The 20142-nt window shown below is 40.1% G+C and overlaps 3 protein-coding genes across 17 annotated transcripts; 1 reads left to right on the plus strand and 2 right to left on the minus strand.

Annotated features, from left to right (window-relative positions):
- Positions 1–1698: 1698 nt before the first annotated feature.
- Positions 1699–5326, plus strand: LOC125213343 (lipoxygenase 6, chloroplastic-like). Its single transcript, XM_048113833.1, has 9 exons — positions 1699–2106; positions 2202–2464; positions 2541–2778; positions 2857–3177; positions 3258–3343; positions 3424–3531; positions 3606–3904; positions 3980–4246; positions 4318–5326. The coding sequence occupies exons 1-9, from the start codon at positions 1746–1748 to the stop codon at positions 5075–5077; spliced, it is 2703 nt and encodes a 900-aa protein (XP_047969790.1). The 5' UTR covers positions 1699–1745; the 3' UTR covers positions 5078–5326.
- Positions 5236–8338, minus strand: LOC125213344 (4-coumarate--CoA ligase-like 9). Its single transcript, XM_048113834.1, has 6 exons — positions 7253–8338; positions 6118–6307; positions 5886–6031; positions 5729–5796; positions 5548–5650; positions 5236–5466 (listed from the first exon to the last, which is right to left on the minus strand). Exons 1-6 carry the CDS (start codon positions 8258–8260, stop codon positions 5344–5346), a joined length of 1638 nt encoding a protein of 545 aa, XP_047969791.1. The 5' UTR covers positions 8261–8338; the 3' UTR covers positions 5236–5343.
- A 2253-nt stretch (positions 8339–10591) lies between these two features.
- LOC125215211 (cyclin-dependent kinase G-2-like) lies at positions 10592–17032 on the minus strand. 15 transcript variants are annotated; one of them, XR_007175230.1, is made up of 10 exons: positions 14774–17030; positions 14221–14356; positions 14032–14120; positions 13731–13842; positions 13539–13645; positions 13119–13455; positions 12862–12940; positions 11910–11946; positions 11387–11418; positions 10592–11015 (listed from the first exon to the last, which is right to left on the minus strand). XR_007175230.1 is itself a non-coding variant. In XM_048116562.1 (6 exons), exons 1-6 carry the CDS (start codon positions 16465–16467, stop codon positions 13356–13358), a joined length of 2238 nt encoding a protein of 745 aa, XP_047972519.1. In that variant the 5' UTR covers positions 16468–17030; the 3' UTR covers positions 12988–13355. The 15 variants fall into 15 exon arrangements, 4 of the variants coding, with proteins under 4 accessions (XP_047972519.1, XP_047972521.1, XP_047972520.1 ...); XR_007175228.1 differs by having other exon boundaries at positions 11850–11946; XR_007175229.1 differs by having other exon boundaries at positions 10592–10886; positions 10969–11015; positions 11387–11946.
- Between the last annotated feature and the right edge of the window lie 3110 nt (positions 17033–20142).

A 20142-nucleotide genomic window follows, 5' to 3' on the forward strand; every position in this document is an offset into this window, starting at 1 on the left:
CTTTTGCTCTTGCTCTTGGTATTTATTTTCTTGTGATATGGTGTTGGCAATGTTATTTTTGGGTTTTAGAGCCATCATTGGTTTGAGTGCTTTTCTCATACTCCCTCCGTCCCCGAATAAGAGTTACTAATTTCCATTTTAGTTCGTCCCCAATTAAGAGTAGCACTTCATTTTTACCATAAATGGTAAGTAGGTCTCACATTCCACTAACTCATTTCACTCACATTTTATTATAAAACCAATATAAAAAAGTGGGTCTCACATTCCACTAACTTTTTCAACCAACTTTTCTTTACATTTCTTAAAATCCGTGTCCGGTCAAAGTGCTACTCCTAATGGAGGACGGAGGGAGTACTATAAAAAATCAAATCTATTTTTATTTTCTGCGAAAATTGATACTCTATAGACAACGATTATTTCATGATTAACTAGAAATTGCGATAACCTTATTAGTTAAAACCGATAGAGTTATCTTCAACTTCAGATCTTGGCATTATGCGATTTAAAATAAATATAGCTGATTGAACACCGTTGGGTGAGATCATGCATGTTGATAATAAATAACTATATTTTTCGATATTGTAATATTGTGTCAGTATTAATATATCACCATTTGTTAAAGTTCAACTCTTGTCATTTGATTTATTTATACTTTGGAAACATATTATAAAAGAGATGGAGAAAGGTAGCTACAGCAAACCTAAAATCTTCTAATTGTCACGACCTGTGATTAATTAGTGTAACACGTGAAACTTGAAATTATGAAATATTATTATATTTATATACTATTAGAAGTTTGTGGGGGTGATGCAATGTTGCATTAGTGTGAGCTTTGAAAAGTCGTTGAATCCATCTATCCATACTACTAATTAGACTTTATCGCGTTAGTGCGCTATGTACCAAATGTTGAAATGAATGAGATATTTTCTTTCATTCAGTATTGTCGAGTAACATGAGATTTGTTCAACAATTTATATTGCGTTAAATGGTTAAGAATTCAATCTCTGTCTTTAGATATAAAGAACAAACTTAATTCTATGGTTAACTGTAACAACTGACCCAGACAACTAATCCAACGATAAATATTCTTGGTTTAAAGATTAAAAAAAAAAAGATATTTGCATAGCTATTAAAATATATTTAATCCCCTTATTTCATCCCTAAATTTAGTTGGAAATATGAATAAAATGAATTTCATATAGTTGAAAATTTTGCTAAATAAAAATGGTGCCATTTATTGAATTAACTTTATGAGCCAAAAATTTAGCATTAGTATTTGTCAAATCCCTTTCTCATCTTTTCTTTCTTGTTATACGCACTATTCCATCATAAAACGGTATCTATATCTTCACATCATAAATTACAAAAAAAAAAAAAAAAAAATATATATATATATATATATATATATATATATAAATACACCCATGTTCAAAATTTATTAGTGAAATTTCTAATTTTACAAATTCAAATTTGATCCAAGTAATCAAAGCAATTGTATATATGAATGTTAGCATCGTACTCTCAAGTAATTAATGTTTGTCGGTATCTAATCTAGCTGCAACCTTTCCATAACCACACAATCACACCAAATTGAAATAAAAAATGACTCCCAAACTCAAACAAATAAAATATGACTAATGAAAACAATAGTTTACTTTCTTCAATAAATGGCAATATATTAAACATGCCCATGTTTGCAATATAATTACTCACCATGCTCCTCACATTTTCACCATTCTTGAAAGATGCTTACAGCTCAGGCCAGCCCCACCACTCTCCGGCCGAGGGAGCCCTTCCCCGCGTCCGCGCACCAGCTCAGGCTGGCCGGGAAGCCCTCCACCCTGCCCGTGCTACGGAGGCCGGTGATAAGGGCTGTCATCAGCAGTGGAGACAGCAAAACAGGAGTGGAAAAGGCAGCAGAGAAGGCTGTGGAGAGTGATGTGTCATCTGCAAAAAGTGGAGGTGTGAGTGTGAGAGCAGTGATCAGAATTAGGAAGAAGATGAAGGAGAGGCTGCTTGAGAAGATTGAGGATCAGTGGGATTCTTTCCTCAATGGGATTGGGAGAGGGATCTCTCTTCAACTCATCAGCCAAGAAGCTCATCTTGGTATATATAGTTCTTGATGATTCCTCCTCTCTTTCTTTTCTTGTTAAATGCAGCTCTGTTGACTTTTTTTGTTCCAACACAAATGGTCTTCTTAGGCAAGAGTGATGAGACTTTTGTGAGGGGATGGTTGCCAAGATTGTCAGACAATCCTTATGTGGTGGAGTATGGAGCTGACATGGTGGTGCCGAGTGATTTTGGGCAGCCGGGAGCGGTTGTTGTGACGAATTTCCATGAGAAAGAGGTGTTCTTGATGGAGATTGTGGTTCATGGATTCAAAGAGCCTATATTCTTTGCGGCCGATACATGGATTCATTCGAGAAACGACAATCCTGAGAGTCGAATCATATTCAAGAATCAGGTATGCAGCTTGACTTGTCATTGTTGTTTAGGAGATTTGACTTATAGTAACTCTTTGTGGTGGCATGGTGGCACAGGCTTACCTTCCATCTGAGACGCCACCCGGGCTGAAGAATATCCGGAACGAGGAGCTGTTGAGAGTTCGTGGCAATGGAAAAGGAGTGAGGAAGCTGCACGAGAGGATATACGATTATGCTGTGTACAATGATTTGGGTAGTCCTGATAAGGATGAGGAGCTAGCCAGGCCGGTTCTGGGTGGTGAGGAGAGGCCGTATCCTAGGCGTTGTTGGACTGGTAGACGTCCCTCTTTAACAGGTATGTGTTGTTTGCCTGTTTTTGATATCTATCAGTATCATTGACCTCTCCAGCTTATGCCTGAGACCTTTTCATCAGATCCCGATACAGAGAGTCGAATCGAGAAGCCTGATCCGGTGTATGTTCCTCGTGATGAGACGTTTGAGGAGGTTAAGCAGAGCACATTTTCAGCTGGAAGGCTGAAGGCTGTGCTCCACAACCTGATACCATTGATCGTTTCCACGTTGGCTGATTCGGACATCCCATTCACAAACTTCTCCGACATAGATGATCTGTATAACGATGATATTCTGCTGCCAAAAGGAGCCAAAAAGACTCACCTCCTTGCCAATCTGATGGATCAAGTGTTGAATGTTGGTGACAATCTGCTGAAATACGAAATACCAGCCATTATTAGGCGTAAGCACCGAGTCTCCACAGCTACACGCTTGCTTAATTTGTTTGCTTAATCTTGATAGATATACCCTTTTTTCTCTCAGGTGACAGGTTTTCATGGCTAAGGGATAATGAGTTCGCCCGTCAGACTTTAGCCGGGGTGAATCCTGTTAATATCGAGCTACTAAAGGTATCGTTGTTGGTTGAGAACTTGAGATAGGATATATTGTCAATGGCTATAAATGGAGACTCACTGCATTTTGATTTCAGGAGCTTCCCATTTTAAGCAAACTTGATCCTGAAATATACGGCCCTCCGGAATCTGCAATCACGAAGGAAATCATCGCCAGAGAGCTCAACGGAATCAGTGTTGAAGATGTAAGTCACAAAAAGGATTAATCATAACCAAATCATAACAAGGAAACTGACAATGTCTCATGATGCATTCACAGGCAATAGAAAAGAAGAAGCTGTTTATAATTGACTATCATGACTTGCTGTTACCGTTCATTGAGAAGATGAATGAGTTGCCTGATAGAAAAGCTTATGCTTCCAGAACCGTGTTCTTTTTCGATGATGGCATCCTCAGGCCAATTGTCATCGAGCTATCACTCCCACCAACGTCTTCATCTAAGAGGAACAAGAAAATATACACTCATGGTCACGGTGCCACCACTAGCTGGATCTGGAAGCTGGCGAAAGCTCATGTTTGCTCCAATGACGCGGGCGCTCACCAGCTCGTGAACCACTGGTAGGACTGCACTTCATTTTGTTGATATAACATGTCAGCATATATATCAAGACAAGATAATGAATTCCTTTTCAGGTTGAGGACTCATGCCTGCACGGAACCTTATATAATCGCGACAAATAGGCAGCTAAGTGCAATGCACCCGATCTACAAACTACTGCACCCGCATATGCGCTACACCATGGAAATCAATGCTCTTGCAAGGCAAAGTTTGATAAACGGAGGTGGAGTCATTGAGGCTTGTTTCAGCCCTGGAAAGTACGCCATGGAGATAAGCTCGGCTGCCTATGAGAGCTTGTGGCGGTTTGACAGGGAAGCATTACCTGCGGATTTACTTCACAGGTAGAAATTTTCTCCCAAAACCATGAACTCATTCAGACACCTTTCCTGATTAGAGCACATTTCGTCTGCAGGGGGGTGGCGGTTGAGGATCCCACCGCGCCTGGTGGTGTCAAACTTCTTATAGAAGATTATCCATATGCTGCAGACGCGCTTCTCATATGGGCTGCGATACAGGAATTGGTGGAATCTTACGTCGAGCACTATTACTCTGAGCCAAATTCGATCTCATCTGATGTGGAGCTTCAGGCCTGGTGGGACGAGATAAAGAACGTGGGGCATCATGACAAGAGAAACGAAACGTGGTGGCCTAACCTCAATACACAAGACGACTTATCAAGCATACTTACAACCATGATTTGGACTGCTTCTGGTCAGCACGCAGCTATTAACTTCGGGCAGTATCCGTTTGGGGGATACGTACCTAACCGCCCAACTCTCATGAGGAAACTAATCCCTCAACCAGGTGACCATGAGTATGAGAATTTCCTTCACAACCCGGAATACACATTCTTGACCTCGTTGCCCACGCAACTCCAGGCAACAAAGGTTATGGCTGTCCAAGACAGCCTATCAACACATTCTCCAGATGAAGAGTATCTGCATCAGTTGGATCAGATTCATAGGCTTTCCTCTAATGATCCTCTGGTTCAAAAGTTTTTCGAAAATTTCTCTGTGGCGTTAGAAGAGGTAGAACGGATCATCAATCTACGGAACAAGAACATAGAACTGACAAACAGAACTGGTGCTGGCGTTCCTCCGTATGAATTGCTTCTACCGACTTCACCTCCTGGCGTTACTGGTCGTGGTATTCCCAACAGCATCTCCATCTGACTTCGTGGTCACCCTTTGTGCTCTAGGGAAAGCCTGTAGTCATTGTTAGAGAGTGTCTATTTCTGCATCTATCAGAATAGTAGATAAAACATGGTTATGCATTCAGCTTTATCAATCAAGGAATATATATTCCTTGGCTGCTATTCCTTCACTCATCATTTAAACATCAAATGCTCTCTGTGCATAGATTATGAACTCAATGTATTGCATCGTTGTGAATGTTACAATAATAGAATGCATTTCAACCGAGACAATGGTCTCCAATATTACAACTTTGAAGCTACATGTGTTGCTAGCTTCACTAATTCCTTTCTCAAGATTTTTCCTGCGGCGTTCTTTGGTATAGTATCTGTGAAGAAGACGCGTCTAATTTTTTTATACGGCGCCACCTAGAATCAAAACACACTCCAGTGAGAAATCAAATCGACAAATGGTTATTGTAAAAAGTGTGGATGACTGTTTTCACTTACCTTTTGTGCTACAAAATCCATGATCAACGACTCATTTATCGTGCTTCCCGGCTCTCTAACCACGAAGGCTGCAGGTATTTGGCCTGCATCCTCATCAGGATACCTGCAAAGTGTATTTTGGTGAAACAAAAGAAGCCAATACTCTTCACATAGGAAGATCAGTTCGTGTTCGTTTGCTTACGGGATCACAGCTGCATCAACAATGGCTGGATGTGAAAGCAGCAGATCTTCCAGTTCTGCTGGAGCAACCTGCTTGTTACATTAGCCATTATATGATGAGCAAAAGAATTTTGAAATATGAATGTGACTAATCGAATAATTTAAGATGCAGATATAACCTGGTAGCCATTGTATTTAATCAAATCCTTCAATCTCTCAACATAGAACAGGAGTCCATTTTCGTCGAAAAAGCAAATATCACCAGTTCTCAGCCATCCATCTGAATCAACCGTTGCCGCAGTTGCTTCTTTATCGCCCACATACCCTGCAGCAAGTCAATGGATTCTTGATCCTGAGAAATCTTACGTCAACTACATAAAGTGAGGAGAGACAGAGAGATATGGAAGGTGCCTTTCATGACTATGGGGCCTCTTATCCAGAGCTCCCCTGACCTAAGAGGCGGCAAACTGTCGCCGGTGAGAGGATCAATTATTCTGGCCTGGCAGTTAGAGACGAGACGGCCGTTGGAACCTTTCACTTCACTTTCAAAGCCTCCTGATGGTCGAGCGACTCCTGCACTTGTTTCTGTAAGCCCATAGGCCTGCAATCACCATTAATATGTTACTGCTTTTGTTCGCAAAAAAAAAGTGCCACATTTTTGGCATTTTTAGTACGTGAGATTAAAAGTCTCATTTACTTTTTTCCCATTTTTAGCAAGTGAACCTCACACAAAGTAACCACTTATAGTATTTTATTATAAACTACACTCTTCTTGCCATTTTGGTCCATCCCACGAAATTAGTTCACTTCTATTTTCAGAAAGTGTTTGAACATTACACTATTAATAGTCTTAGGTTTTACTCCCTTCGTCCCAGATAATCTGTCCCATCTCACTTTTTACTAGTTTTGGTAGTGGACTTCATATTCAACTAACACATTCTTACTCACATTTTATTATAAAACTAATATGTAAAAGTAGGACTCACATTCCACTAACTTTTTCAATTCAATTTTCATTATATTTCTTAAAACTCGTGCCCGGTTAAAGTGGGACAACTTATATGGGACGGAAGGAGTACTATTTACTAGCACTATTTCAACTTTTTTTCGTTCTTTCTTTCCCTATCTCATTTTACAAAATTTTGCATTAAAACTCGTGTCATCCCAAAATCTCTATTTTGAGGGTCAGAAAAGTAGTCCATAAAAGTGAAACTCAAATCAAAAGGTAATTTTAAATCTCAGATGACAGGACTATAAGACTATAGTAACGTCAAATTAACAGTAAAATATGATGGCGCCAAAATTTGTAGTACTATAGTAGGAGTACATTCTAAATATAGAACAGAATCGTGTAATATTGAAGATTGATGAATCCGAAGTAGATTACACCTTGAACCTTTTGTAATCACACATTTTTGCGGACACTTATTATCAATAAGTAGTTATAATTAAGATATAATCAAAGAGTTAATTGGGAGATTAATCAGAATTATAATCATTAAACAGTTCGCACCATGCGGACGTGCAAAAATTTATGGTTACGAACCTGAATGAGTGATATATTGGAAAACTTGGCCTTAAACCTCTCAATAACTGCACTCGCCACCGGAGCTCCGCCGCTCATCACCACCTCTAACGACCTCAATTCGTACTTCTCCACCACCGCACTCTTCACCATCGCCACCACCACCGGCGGCGCCACCGCCAGATGCGTCACGCCGAACTCCTCCACCGCTCCAAAAACCGTCTCCAGATCCAATCTCCTCCCTCGCCGGCTCTCCGCCGCCGCCACCACGAGGCTCCCGCCCAGCGCCACCTCCCTGAGGCACATCGTGAATCCGTACACGTGGAAGAACGGCACCACGCACAGCGTGACCGGAGGCGAAGCCCTAGGCGCGCGAATCGCGCGCGCGCCGGCGATCACGGCGATCAGGTTGCGATGCGTCAATTCGACCCCCTTCACCCTCCCCGTGGTGCCGGAGGAGTAGAGAATCGCCGCCGTGTCGTCGGGGAACACCTCCGGCGGGTCGAATTTCGCGGCGGAGGGGAGAAATAGGGCTTCGAACTCCGGAGAGTCGAGCAGCACCGTCCCCTCGCGCAGCGGCGGAACCCTAGCGGCGGAGGCGGAGGTGGCGAAGGCGATTGACGGTCTGGTGAGGCGGATCTGGTGGGAGATGTCGGAGTCGGAGGAGAGGGGGTTGGAAGGGGAGACGATGGCGCCGAGGGAGAGGAGGGAGAGGTGGAGGAGGGGAATGTGGATTGAGTTGGTGGAGAGGATGAATGCGACGTCGTTTTTGCGGATGTTGAATTTGAGACGGAGATTGGAGGCTAGGGATTCGACGAGGAGGGGGAGGTGCGAAAGGGGGATGCGGCGGGAGGTGGCGGCGTCGATGAGGGCGGCGGCGGGGGAGGGGGAGGAGGAGAGGAGGGAGAAGATGTAGCGCGGGAGAGGGGAAGGGGGGATGGAGATGGAGGGGCGGAGGCTGTGGAAGATTTTGGTTTGGGGAGAGAAGCCGCTGTTTGGATCAATCGTTGAGTTTGAAGCTGCCGCCATTGATTCTGGTTTCAAGCTTTTTTGCTGGTGATTATTTAAATTTGATGAAAAATTGTTTAAATTATCTCATTATTAGGTTACTGTACTTGTATATTAGGAGTAGTTAGGTAGTACTCCTATTAATTTATTCTTTCTGAATCATGTGTTTTTTTTTATTTTAATACGCCCATTGAAGAATCATTTTCATGTTATTCAAGCTTATCAGCTGTTGATACTTTTTGTTTTTTCCTTGCTTTATTCTCACTTGATCAAACTTGTTTAGGCATTTTCATATATCCTTTTCCATTTGGAATGATTTTACTCACTATACCCACTCCATGAGTAGGTACAATACTCAAAGGTAAAAAGGTTCAAGTTTCGATTCATCAAACGAAAATCCATCGGGCCCTTTATAGTTGACGGGAAAGTAAAGTTAAAGGAAAATGATTCCTAGGAAAATGATTTCCGGGAATATGATTCCTAGTAACTTTATTTTCCTATGTTTGAAAAATATCAAGATTTTAAATTTATATTTAATTTAAATACCAAACTAAAAATATAATTATTATTTTTTATTTATAAAAATAATATAAAATTCTTAATAAATTATTAATTACGAATAATAATAATTATATTATTATATTTTATTATTACAATGGATAGTTTAAATATGGATTATCCATCGTAGTATACAATAATATATATAATTATAATTTGAAATATTATATTCATTTATTATAATAATAATTATTAACATTATAACTATAATATTTACGGATGTTATAAGTGAATATATTTCATAAATGAAAATTGCACTATGACTTTATTGATTAATTATTAATTTATAAAAATAATTATTATTACTCCATCCGTCCAAAAAAAATAGAGCAATTGGTATATGATACGAGTTTTAATGTAGAATTGGTAAAGTAAGATAGAAGAAAAAAAAGTGAGTGAGAAGTAGTGTTAGTGGAATGATGTGTAGGGTTATTATTTGTTAAATTTTTCCATAAATGGATGTGCTCTATTTTTTGTGACGGCCAAAAATGGCAAATGTGTTCTATTTTTTGTGGACGGAGGGAGTATTTATTATACGATTTATATTATATAATTATATTTTAATTATTTAATAAAATATTTATTATTATTATGAATTATTATAAAATAAATTATAACTATGATAATTTTTATCATAGTTATTTATTATACTGAAATTAAGTAGTATGATTTATAATTTTAAATTATTTTTAAAACATTCTAATTATTATTAATAATAATAATAATAATATACTATATTGTATTAAATATGTAAGAATCCTAAAACTGAGAAAAGAATAACTAAGAAAAACTAAGATTCAGAATCCTGGAAAGTTGTACTAACTTTCCTTGTTTTCGGATTCTGATTATTTTTCCAATTTGATTAAAAACCGAAACAACACAGGAATTTAAAATTTAAGAAATCAGATTATTTTCCCAGATAAAATCCTGCCAACCAAATATAGCCCATCAATGTAAAGTGATAGACCTCAAGGTCAAAATTTTCCATATAAATGCATTAATTAGTTAGTTAGTCACTATGGCATATTCGTGATGTTAAAAAACAAGGGTTTTAAACAATGCCTGTCCATACTGGGTTTAGAGTGGACTTACTTTGGTGCCCCTTTTCATCATTTAATTTTTGATATATTTTAGTTATTAGATCTGCCAAATTTTCATTAGTATTTGATACTTTCCCCGTCTGCCATTAAGAGTCTCATTTATGGGCAGCACGGGTTTTAAAAAATGTTAAGAAAAGTGAATGGAAAAAAAATTAGTGAAATAGAGGTCTCACTTAAATAAAATAGGAGTAGAATGAGTTAGTGAAATGTGTGACCCTATTACCATTTATGGTAAAAGTTAACCGGAACTCCTATTCGCACACGTACTAAAATGAAAAATGGGACTCCTATTCGCTAACGGAGGGAGTAATTGTTTAGCTTGTCTTTGATGGCATGACTATCGGGTATGCCCGAGAGTATGATGTACTCTACACGTTATTGATATTCAATTTATTTAATTATAAAAAAATGATGTTAAAAACATTAATTAAAGAAATCATTGTAGTAATTTGTACGGGACCCTGTCTTACAACATTGGGTGCTGCGCACAAGAAATGCTCTCTTGTGACAATTGGATTGTTCACATAGTTGGGCCGGCTAATTATATACTGTAACTAAATAAAATCCAAATATTCTTAGTATTTTTTCTATAAAAGTATATAATTCAACTGTAGTGGAAATGACAAAAATAGACGGAAGAGATATTTCCTAAAACAGAGGGAACATATAATCATATGACAGGAGAAATCTGTGGTGACGAAATCAATTTCAAATTGCTCGTTGTTGAGTATTATCAATTGACAAATTAAGTTCCAACAATTATCATATAAAAAAGCAGAGAATCCAGTTTCATCGAGAACCAATATTGGTATAGAAGAAACAAAAAGAGAGAGAGGGAGAGAGACGCAACACCGAGAGAAAGGAGTAAAAGGTCACGAAAAACAGCCACTACAGTCCCCCAGCTTGCAGCATAATCTGCTACTTCTTTCAAGTTCAGTCTCTCCCACCGGTGAACTTTTGTCACATAAATGTGAAATGACTACAAATAGCTGTACAAAGGTCAAGTTATCAAAAAGTAGACCAAACTTCCGTTACCAACTGACAAGCAGGATGAAGAGTTCATCGCCTCACCTTTGGTTTATAAGCCTGTGTAACTTTTTACTTGTCGACAATAAATACTGCGATTATTAGCAATCCATTTAACTCAGCAGGAACCCAATAGCTCTAAAATTAGTTCCCTTCTGCACTATGTATATCAAGCACATAAAAGTGATCTATTCCTATGCAGTTCAGAGCAACTAAACATTGGAAAGAAGACATTATTTACCTTGTTACGTGATATATGATTTTACTACCTGATGAATCATGTGTTTAGGGTGGATGACAATTCAGATGTTCAAAGGTTAAGAACTTAGTAACTATATGGTCAACATTGTTAAGTGGCAAAAGCATATCCATAATAATTTATCCGGACAACACAGACACAGGAACTAGATTAATCGATAACAAGTTAGTACTGGCTTATCTGTAAAGCACAAAACCTTGATACCTGCATCCCCAACTTAGAGAGGACTAGAATACCTGCCACAATAGGCATGTATGGCCACTGTTAATGAAAAGTACAATCCAATAGGTTAATGGTAATCAGAAACAACTTCCTCCAAGTTAACCCAACCCGGCTGCTAAATAAACTCAATCACAGATTCAGTCATCGACATGAATAAAAATGTATTAGAGTCTATAACCATAACCAAAAAGAAAATGGTGTTAACAATCAAAGCTGATAAGAACTAGCTGCAAAACATATGATCTTTCCTACTAACAGCTATGCTGGAGAAAAGAAACAATAAATAGTATTTATGCTCATCAGTCACAGGCAAATTGACTGCTTAAAATTAAATTGCTGGAAGGATACTTTTTTCTGCTGGTGTCGGTAAGGATAAATCATAGAACCGCCAAGGTGCATAATAGTAGCTTAGATAATTTAATAGAATAATAAAGTTGTTGTGTACCTCTAGAGCTTCAGTACAAGCGTATGACAGAAAATAATTTTGACATTTTAGAGGGCCAACCTACGTAACTGAATTCACGGGCATGCTTGCTTGAATACTGCAGCCACATTTCAGATGAATGTCATAAAGGGTCAAATGTAAATGTCACACACTATTAGTGCTACAGAGTGGGGCAAGATAAGTTAAATATTCTGAATAAGGAACAAAAATAAGGAAAAAGATACGTCAATATTAGGTGTAAAAATAGGTTATGCAAGACAGCCGGGTATCCTTACAGCAATGACCGATAAAATGTCCAAATTTGAAGATAAAAAATTTGTAAACAATCATATAGATTTAACTTGGAAGGAACACAAATCCCTTATATTGATGGTACAATGGGCATGCATGTGAAGATTATGAATAATATAAACTTGTAATACGCAGAGACAAAATTCTTCGGAAACAAAAGAACCATGATAATTAGTCAAGGAAAACTTAATCAACTTATCCACTGACAATAGATTTTGAACCTCAAAATATAGTTCCAATCCTTGTGCCCACCAGCACATGAACTGATAATATCCACTAGCAAGAAGTCAAGAACATAGAAAACCACCAATAAGGAAAAGACTAAGACAATTATAGCACCTGATTTCAGACTGCTGCAACAAACAAGCATCTCTAAGCAGAAAGGGTTAGCTATGGCCATTTCAGACTATTCAGTAGTCAAAATAATTACATATTCCGAAAAAAAAAATCCATGCAATTTATTAGTACAGGACTGTGACCTAAGAAGCATCAAGAACACAAATAAGCAAAAATATTAAAGAGGAAGCATGTTAGTGCGAGCTGTTCTTTCTCCTCTTAGTGTTATAAGCATGCTCCATAGCATCAGATGTAACACATTAACGAGCAGTTAATCTACAGGTTGTAATATCATACAAGATCCACGATGGGATAACACCATTGCACGTGTATAAACCAAATTCCAATCCTCAATTACATCCATATAATTGGTTCTAATATTTACCTCCAGAGTGGTAAACTTGGGGTCAAATTCTTCGGCAATGAAAAGCTAAGAATCTCCCATCCACTTTACATCACCACCTCTTGCAAACACAATACAAAAAGTAAAATGGATAGCACACTAAGAGTGTAGACATAAACCATAGCTTTGTTATTCAGAATCAATTTCAAGAAAACTGTTCACAAGGATCAATACAAAATATGTTACATGTAGTGATTAACCAAAAACAGTTTCATCAAGGGAAGCGCCTTATGCCACACCTTTTTGGGTAAGCACCAAAGCTGGATCCAAATTGTCAGCCAACCCCAATAAGAAAATCCAGCCTGCAACATAGGATTGACAAGTACAGGCCAGACAGTTTCCCCACTACTGGATCATGTGCCTGATAAAAAACAGCACGAGTGATAGTCTCACAATCAATGTTTGCAACTCCCTTTTTGCTCTCACCTCAATCATGTCCGTCTATGGCAGAACCCAAACTAATAATAAAATGGAAGCTATTGGCCAAATAAACCACCAGTTCCTAGTTCCCCTTGTTTTTCCTTCCTCTTCAGCTCCTCTAGTGGGTCTGGACTCTTCATTACTCTTCTCATGCGCCTGATCATATTGAAAACTATCAACAATAATAGAAATTCTTACAGAAAATTGTCCATGAAATTGTAGAAGAGATAAGAAAATACCTGTCTTGTGCATGTTGAGCAGGAAAAGTAGGCATAAATTCCTTAGACTTAGGTAACGGGACTTCACGAAACCATTCATGGTTGAGAGCAGCATCAGCAGTTATCCTCTGCACAGTACCCATTTTCAGTTCAGACAATAGAAGCAGGAGAGGAAGATCACATAAATAAAATGAATGAACAGATTGAAGATACCTTCTCGGGGTCATAAGTTAGAAGCTTGTTCAAAAGGTCAAATCCAGCATCAGATAGTACAGGTGTCCCTGTAAAAGATGTCGCAGGAAATTTCTTGCGCAAAAGGTTGTACCTGAAATATATGTAGAAACTGGTCAGAAGCAACAAAATATTATAGTCAACTGACACACAGTGTCACCAAGAAGCACGAAAGCCAGCCAGATTCACCCAAAGCTGGACGCCTGGGAAAAAGTGAAGAAGAAAACATAAATTTTGAGACCAATTTTTGTAACAATTGAATATATTAGATACGAACACTTACTTGTGCTTGGCGAAGTTCACCTTCGCACCAGGGAGGTCAGAAAGCCCAGGCCATATTGTCTCATTGGGAGTTCCAAGAATCTTGAATATCTGTAGGCATGACCACCAATTAGAACAATTGCAAAGAATATAATCAATGATTTGTATGAAACACTGCCTAGCGGTGGATAAACCATCAGAATTTATTTACCTTGTCAAGCTGCTCAACCTCTGACTTCCCATTGAACAAAGGTTCTTTTGACAGTAGCTCAGCCATAATACACCCTAACGACCACATATCAATTGCCGTGGAGTATTGTTTTGCTCCTAATAGAAGTTCTGGTGCCCTGAAAGATAACATTATGAATCATTAATTACTTTGTGAGGACGAAGCAGAACTGTGGATGCAACTCATTGAAACATCAGATATACTAATATAATCTTTTGGTTGGCATCAATAATACCATAGCGGACAGCCACAAGTAGATGAGTAGATTATCAAACAACTTTCACAACCACAGACCAATTAGTTGTAATCAAACCATATAAAAGCGATAAAGGACTTTAAAAAATGGCACAAGAACACAAGTCACCAATGTTATTGTGGTAAAAGAGAATTGTGCGAGGGCAAGCTCCTATACAGAATGGTAAAGAAGCTGCTTTAGTCACAAAGCTCATAAGTATATGAAAATTTGTGCATAAATAAATGTACCTACATATAAGATAGCAGAGAACTAGAATCTTGTAGAAGCATAAAGACTCACCTGTACCACAAAGTCACGACCAGGGAAGTATATGGTTTCAGAGGACTTCCATATTGACGGGCCAGTCCAAAGTCACAGATCTTCAAATCACCACAGTTATTCAAAAGAAGATTTGAAGTTTTCAGATCACGGTGCAGAACCCAATTATCATGAAGATACTTGATCCCCTCTAAAAGCTGAAGCATCAGGCATTTAACCTCACTTTGACTATAAGGTTGTTTCATTGTCTCCATCAATCCTTTGAGGTCATGTTCCATGTACTCCATGACCATATATATACTGTCAAGGTTGCTCCCTACAACAACTTCTTTAACATCCACAATGGATGGGTGATGAATAGAGAGAAGAATATTTATTTCTCTAAGAGAAGTCAAAGGAAACCCTTCTCTCTCCCTATCCATCTTGACCTTCTTCAGAGCCACAACTTCTCCAGTTTTCTTGTCCTTGGCTCTGAAAACAATCCCATATGTTCCTTCATCAATCCTATTCAGTCGTTCAAACTCATCAACACTTCTGCAACCATGAAGCATATTGAAGCTCCTCTGTGGAGGATGGACTTGCTCTGGTGTGCCATGAGAGCCAACATCATCATCTGATTCGGTGCCAGAATGGCTAGCATCACTAAAAACAATATTTTGATCATCATCTACTTCCATGTAGCCATTCTTATCAATGGTGTCATTGTAACTATCTCTACTGGAAGACCTTACACGTTCATCTGAACCCAATGACCATACCTTTGTTCCTTCAGAACATTCTCCAAGCTCAGGACTAATTGACTTCCTTCCTACTTTTGCTTCAGCTGATTCAGATTCAGACTTCCTCTTCGTCTTCCAGCTGTCTTCATAATCAGAAATCTCACCTTCGTCAGATGGCGACTCAGCATCATTTGCCCATCGGGATGATGTTATAGTCCGTGGCACATAGTCATTTTCATCATTTGTCTCTGCTATCATGTCATTGACCCTGTCTTCTTCTTTGGGTAATGAAGAATCTATCATGCCAGGCAATTCTGACACGTAAGGCAGTGAATCAATGTCTGAAGGTGGGCCCCCAGAAACATGAACACCATTGTCTTGAACCAGTGAAGTCTGTTCCACATCATCATGTATAGAGTTAGACTTAAGGGGAACAGGCAAAGGAGGAGGTGGTGGTAGTGGCGGCAAGTTACTACTTTCCAACACTTTTGTGCTTCTGACTGATCGAGTGGCATCCTTATCATCTCTGTCCCAAACAATTGGGGAAAACTTCCTCTTCTTATTTTGAATAGGTGACAACTGTCTCTGATTATCCAATATTGTAACATCTGTTTCTTTATTGCATTGAATTTCAGCCTCAGTAGCACCATCAGATCCATCACTAGACAGTTCCCCGGGCTCTCGATCCACAGGGCGAACTGCATACCCACACCTCCTAGGCCCGCCACCACTACTTCCTGAATCACTCCTGCTAGAAGTAGAGCGATGTCCACCATTCCTCATCTCCCTTTCTCCAACACCTCTTCGCCTGACCCTATCTCGATACTCGAGACTGTCTCGACCACGGATCTGACCCCTATCAAAATCTCGACTACCTTTCCTGCCCCGCTCATATTCTCCATTTAAAGAGCCAATTTCCTTCCTCGTTGTTCCATAATCTGTCTCACGGTCTCTGAATTCATTGTCTCTATAACCCCCGTGCCTTCCAGCGGCCATGATTCTGATTAAGAATCCGCTAGAATGCACAAAAAAAAAAGAACCTAGACCTGACAGAAGTCCCCTAAAATTGAGTTTGTAAACTAATTTTCCCCGATTCACCCAGGCCCGATCTATCCAAATTTCTTCAAATTGAGCAAGGAAACAAAAACCTAATTTGCACGAAGCAAATCGATCCAATGTTCCCTCTCCTCAGATTCCGCAATCGGAATTCGAAATTAGGATTCGATGCAGCGGGAACTAGAAAATAGCAAATCAGACAACGCACAACCAAACGAATTCCTCCTTTCTACTTCCCGACTCAGAAGAAAACTGAAGGACAATAGAATCAAACAAAATCGGAAAACGGATACAGAACCCTAAAAAACAATCAGCGCGCGATCTCTTCAATCTATCCTCTACCGTGTGCTAAATCAGAATTGGAAAGGCTTACCGGTGAAGATTGCGAAGGAAATTATAGAGAGAGAAAGCGCGTGGTGGCGGCGTATGGTGGTAGAAGATGATAAGATGCAATGAATGAGCAACGGAGGATAGACAAATTGCGACGGCGTTAAAAGTTAAAACAGAACCTACATTATTGGGCTTTCCATCTATTTAAACGTGAATTTGGCCACTAGATATTTCCATGAGTTATGGTAACTTTCTTTTTATAATGTGTGCTCTATACCATGATTTATTTTTTTTGTTTTGATTTTTATTAGATGCGATTTCTAATCAGGACATTAGTTACCATAAAGTTCATTTTTAACTTTTACAATTGATATTTTATTCTTTCAACAAAAATGTTCTGTCATTTTTCCAAATGTGGTGATAATATTCGTATAAATTAGTCTTACATATCTATAAAAAAACATCCACAATGGCTTTAGGTCAGCCATAGGCTAGTCACTCTCTCTCTGCCACGTCATCATTTTAATCAAATAGGCTAGCCACATGCTAACCGCAATAAAAATAATTCAAAAACAACTACAATTACGGAATTAAATTTACGAGACATATACAGAAAAATTCATTCATTTCATTTAAATAAAAAAAAATACATAGATAAAAAAAAAATACATAATAATAATATAAAAAAAAACCGGGCTTCCACACACGAGCCCCGCCTCTCTCTACCCTCATCCTCCTCATCGCCGTCCTCGCCGCCGTTGTCGCTGCCACCCGGGACCTCCACATCGGTGGCATCTGAGCCCCCATCTGTGCCCTCGCGGCATCCAAATCAACCCGCATGCTCTCGAGCATCGAGTGAAGAAACTTCTTCTCCGTGGGGTCAGTTGCGGCCCTCCAATCTTGGAAGACCTTGTACATCTGTTCCCGCGTTTTTTGACGCGAGAATAAGGTGTACGCGGGTGGGTGGGGTGCCGACTGGAAATGAAACTAAAATCGCGTATATATAGTGTTTGAAAAATTTTCAAAAAATAAAAAATAAAAAATTGCGCTGGCAGATCGCAAGCCTGCAATGGAGGTCAGCGCTCGCAAATCGGCGTGCGCTCGCCTATTTTCTCGTCGAAAAGGCGCTGGCCGATTCCAATGGTTCAGCTAGCCGACCGGCTAGCGACAAGTCTCGAATGAATTGTCCGAATTCACAACGGTATAATTGAATCTATTGCGTGATCAGCCTCATGAGTCGTGACGTCGTACAAGCTTGATAAACATATGAATTAGTCGAATCCATACTGAATTTGTCAAACATGTATGCAAAGATTTGATGATCATGAACTCAGTTATTCTTATCGTATTATCAAACAAAAGTTACGAAAAAGCAATAAATTTTATTTTAAGAAATTGTAGTAGAAATTTTCTTTCAAATTATAGTACTATAAATCTTGATTCGAAAAAAATTGTTAGGTGCACGATTTAAATAACTGAATTGTGGAGTATTACAAGAAAATAACAATTCAAATTTCAAAGCCTAGAAGCTAAAGCAAATAAATAAAGCATTTCGTTGAATCGAATCAAAGTTCTGTCCACGATAGACCATCCATGGAAGTGCAATGCAAGTCAATAATTCATACTACGTTGGGACTCATTCAATTTTGAGGATGCTCGTTATAAGAGCATCCGCAATGGTCGGCTAGCGACCGGCTAGCCGATTCGTCGCGCTGGCCGATCGGCTAGCCGCCATTGTGGAGGCCCGATCGGCCAGCGCCGATTTTCAATTTTTTTTTTTTTTTTTAAATCATATATAAACGCGATTTTCGTTTCATTTTCATTTGCACCACTTGTTTTAACGAGTTTTCTCTCTCTAACTTTCTGTTCAAGAGCATCATCGAGCGATGGATCACGCGGGTGGTAGCGGTAGCGGTAGTGGTGGGGATCCTGAGGAGTACGAACGGAGGATGAACGAGGCTATGGAGGCCTACATGAACCGCGGGATGGAGCGGTACATGCGTATGGTGGAACAGCAGGCGATACCTCGCCCTCCACGAGTTGTCCACCACCGAGCAGTGATTGATCGGGATCACGCCACAGCTGCACATCAGCGGCTGTACGACGACTACTTTTCGAGAGAACCCGCGGTTTCCCGCCAACATGTTCCGGCGGTGTTTCAGAATGCGCAGGGAGTTGTTTATGCGCATCGTTAGGGCATTGGAGCGTCAATATATGTGTTTCCGCTTCAGGCACGATGCGGCTGCAGACCCGGCCACACCCCTATCCAAAAGTGCACGGCGGCAATCGGGCGGTTGGCCTACGGAGGCGCGGCGGACATGTGGGATGAGTACCTCCACATCGGTGAGTCGTCGGCCACTGAAATGTCGAAGGAGTTACGTGGGGGCGTGATCGGCATTTTCGGTGAGCGGTACCTTGAAGCCCTACTCCGAAGATTATCGAAATTTGATGCGAGATGCACGGGGAGAAGCATGGGTTCCCCGGGATGTTAGGCAACAGCATAGACTGTATGCATTGGGAGTGGAAGAAGCTGTCCGACTGCCTGGAAGAGGGCCTACACGACCGGCTACAAGTCAAAGAACCCCACGATAATCCTCGAGGCCGTAGCTGATTACCGGCTGTGGATCTGGCATGCGTATTTTGGGGTAGCCGGGTCGAACAACGACCTCAACGTCCTGAACTCGTCTCCCCTCTTCAACGAGAAGTGCCGGGGCGTCGGTCCAGCCGTCTCATTCGTGGCCAACGGCAACCGGCATGATATGGGCTACTACTTGGCGGATGGGATATACCTCGGTGGCCGGTCTTTGTGAAGACGATCCGACAAACAAGTGATGAAAAGAAGGCCTACTTTGCGCAACGACAGGAGTCGGCGCGCAAGGATGTGGAGCGCGCATTTGGTGTGCTCCGGTCTCGATGGGCGGCAATCAAGGGCCCAACGCGTTTGTGGGATGTCGGATGCGTTTCCGAGATAATGTACGCCTGCATTATCTGCGCACAACATGATCGTCGAAGACGAAGGCGTACAACCCGACTAGTTGGGTCGGTGGCGATGAAGCCGGTCCAAGCCACGGAACGGCCACCCCTAGTGTACGACAGGGGGTACCCCTCGATGAAGCCGGCCGACTCAAGGAATTTGCCGGCATGCGCCAAGTGGATGCTCATATTCAACTCCAAAAGGATATAATTGAAGAGTTGTGGGCACGGAGGACTGCACACGACGATAGTTTTTTTTCTTTATTATGCATGTACTTTTTTTTTTAATCTATGTAACTTTTTTAAATGCAA

The sequence above is a fragment of the Salvia hispanica genome, chromosome 3 (genome assembly GCF_023119035.1).
Source record: "Salvia hispanica cultivar TCC Black 2014 chromosome 3, UniMelb_Shisp_WGS_1.0, whole genome shotgun sequence".
NCBI lineage: Eukaryota > Viridiplantae > Streptophyta > Magnoliopsida > Lamiales > Lamiaceae > Salvia > Salvia hispanica.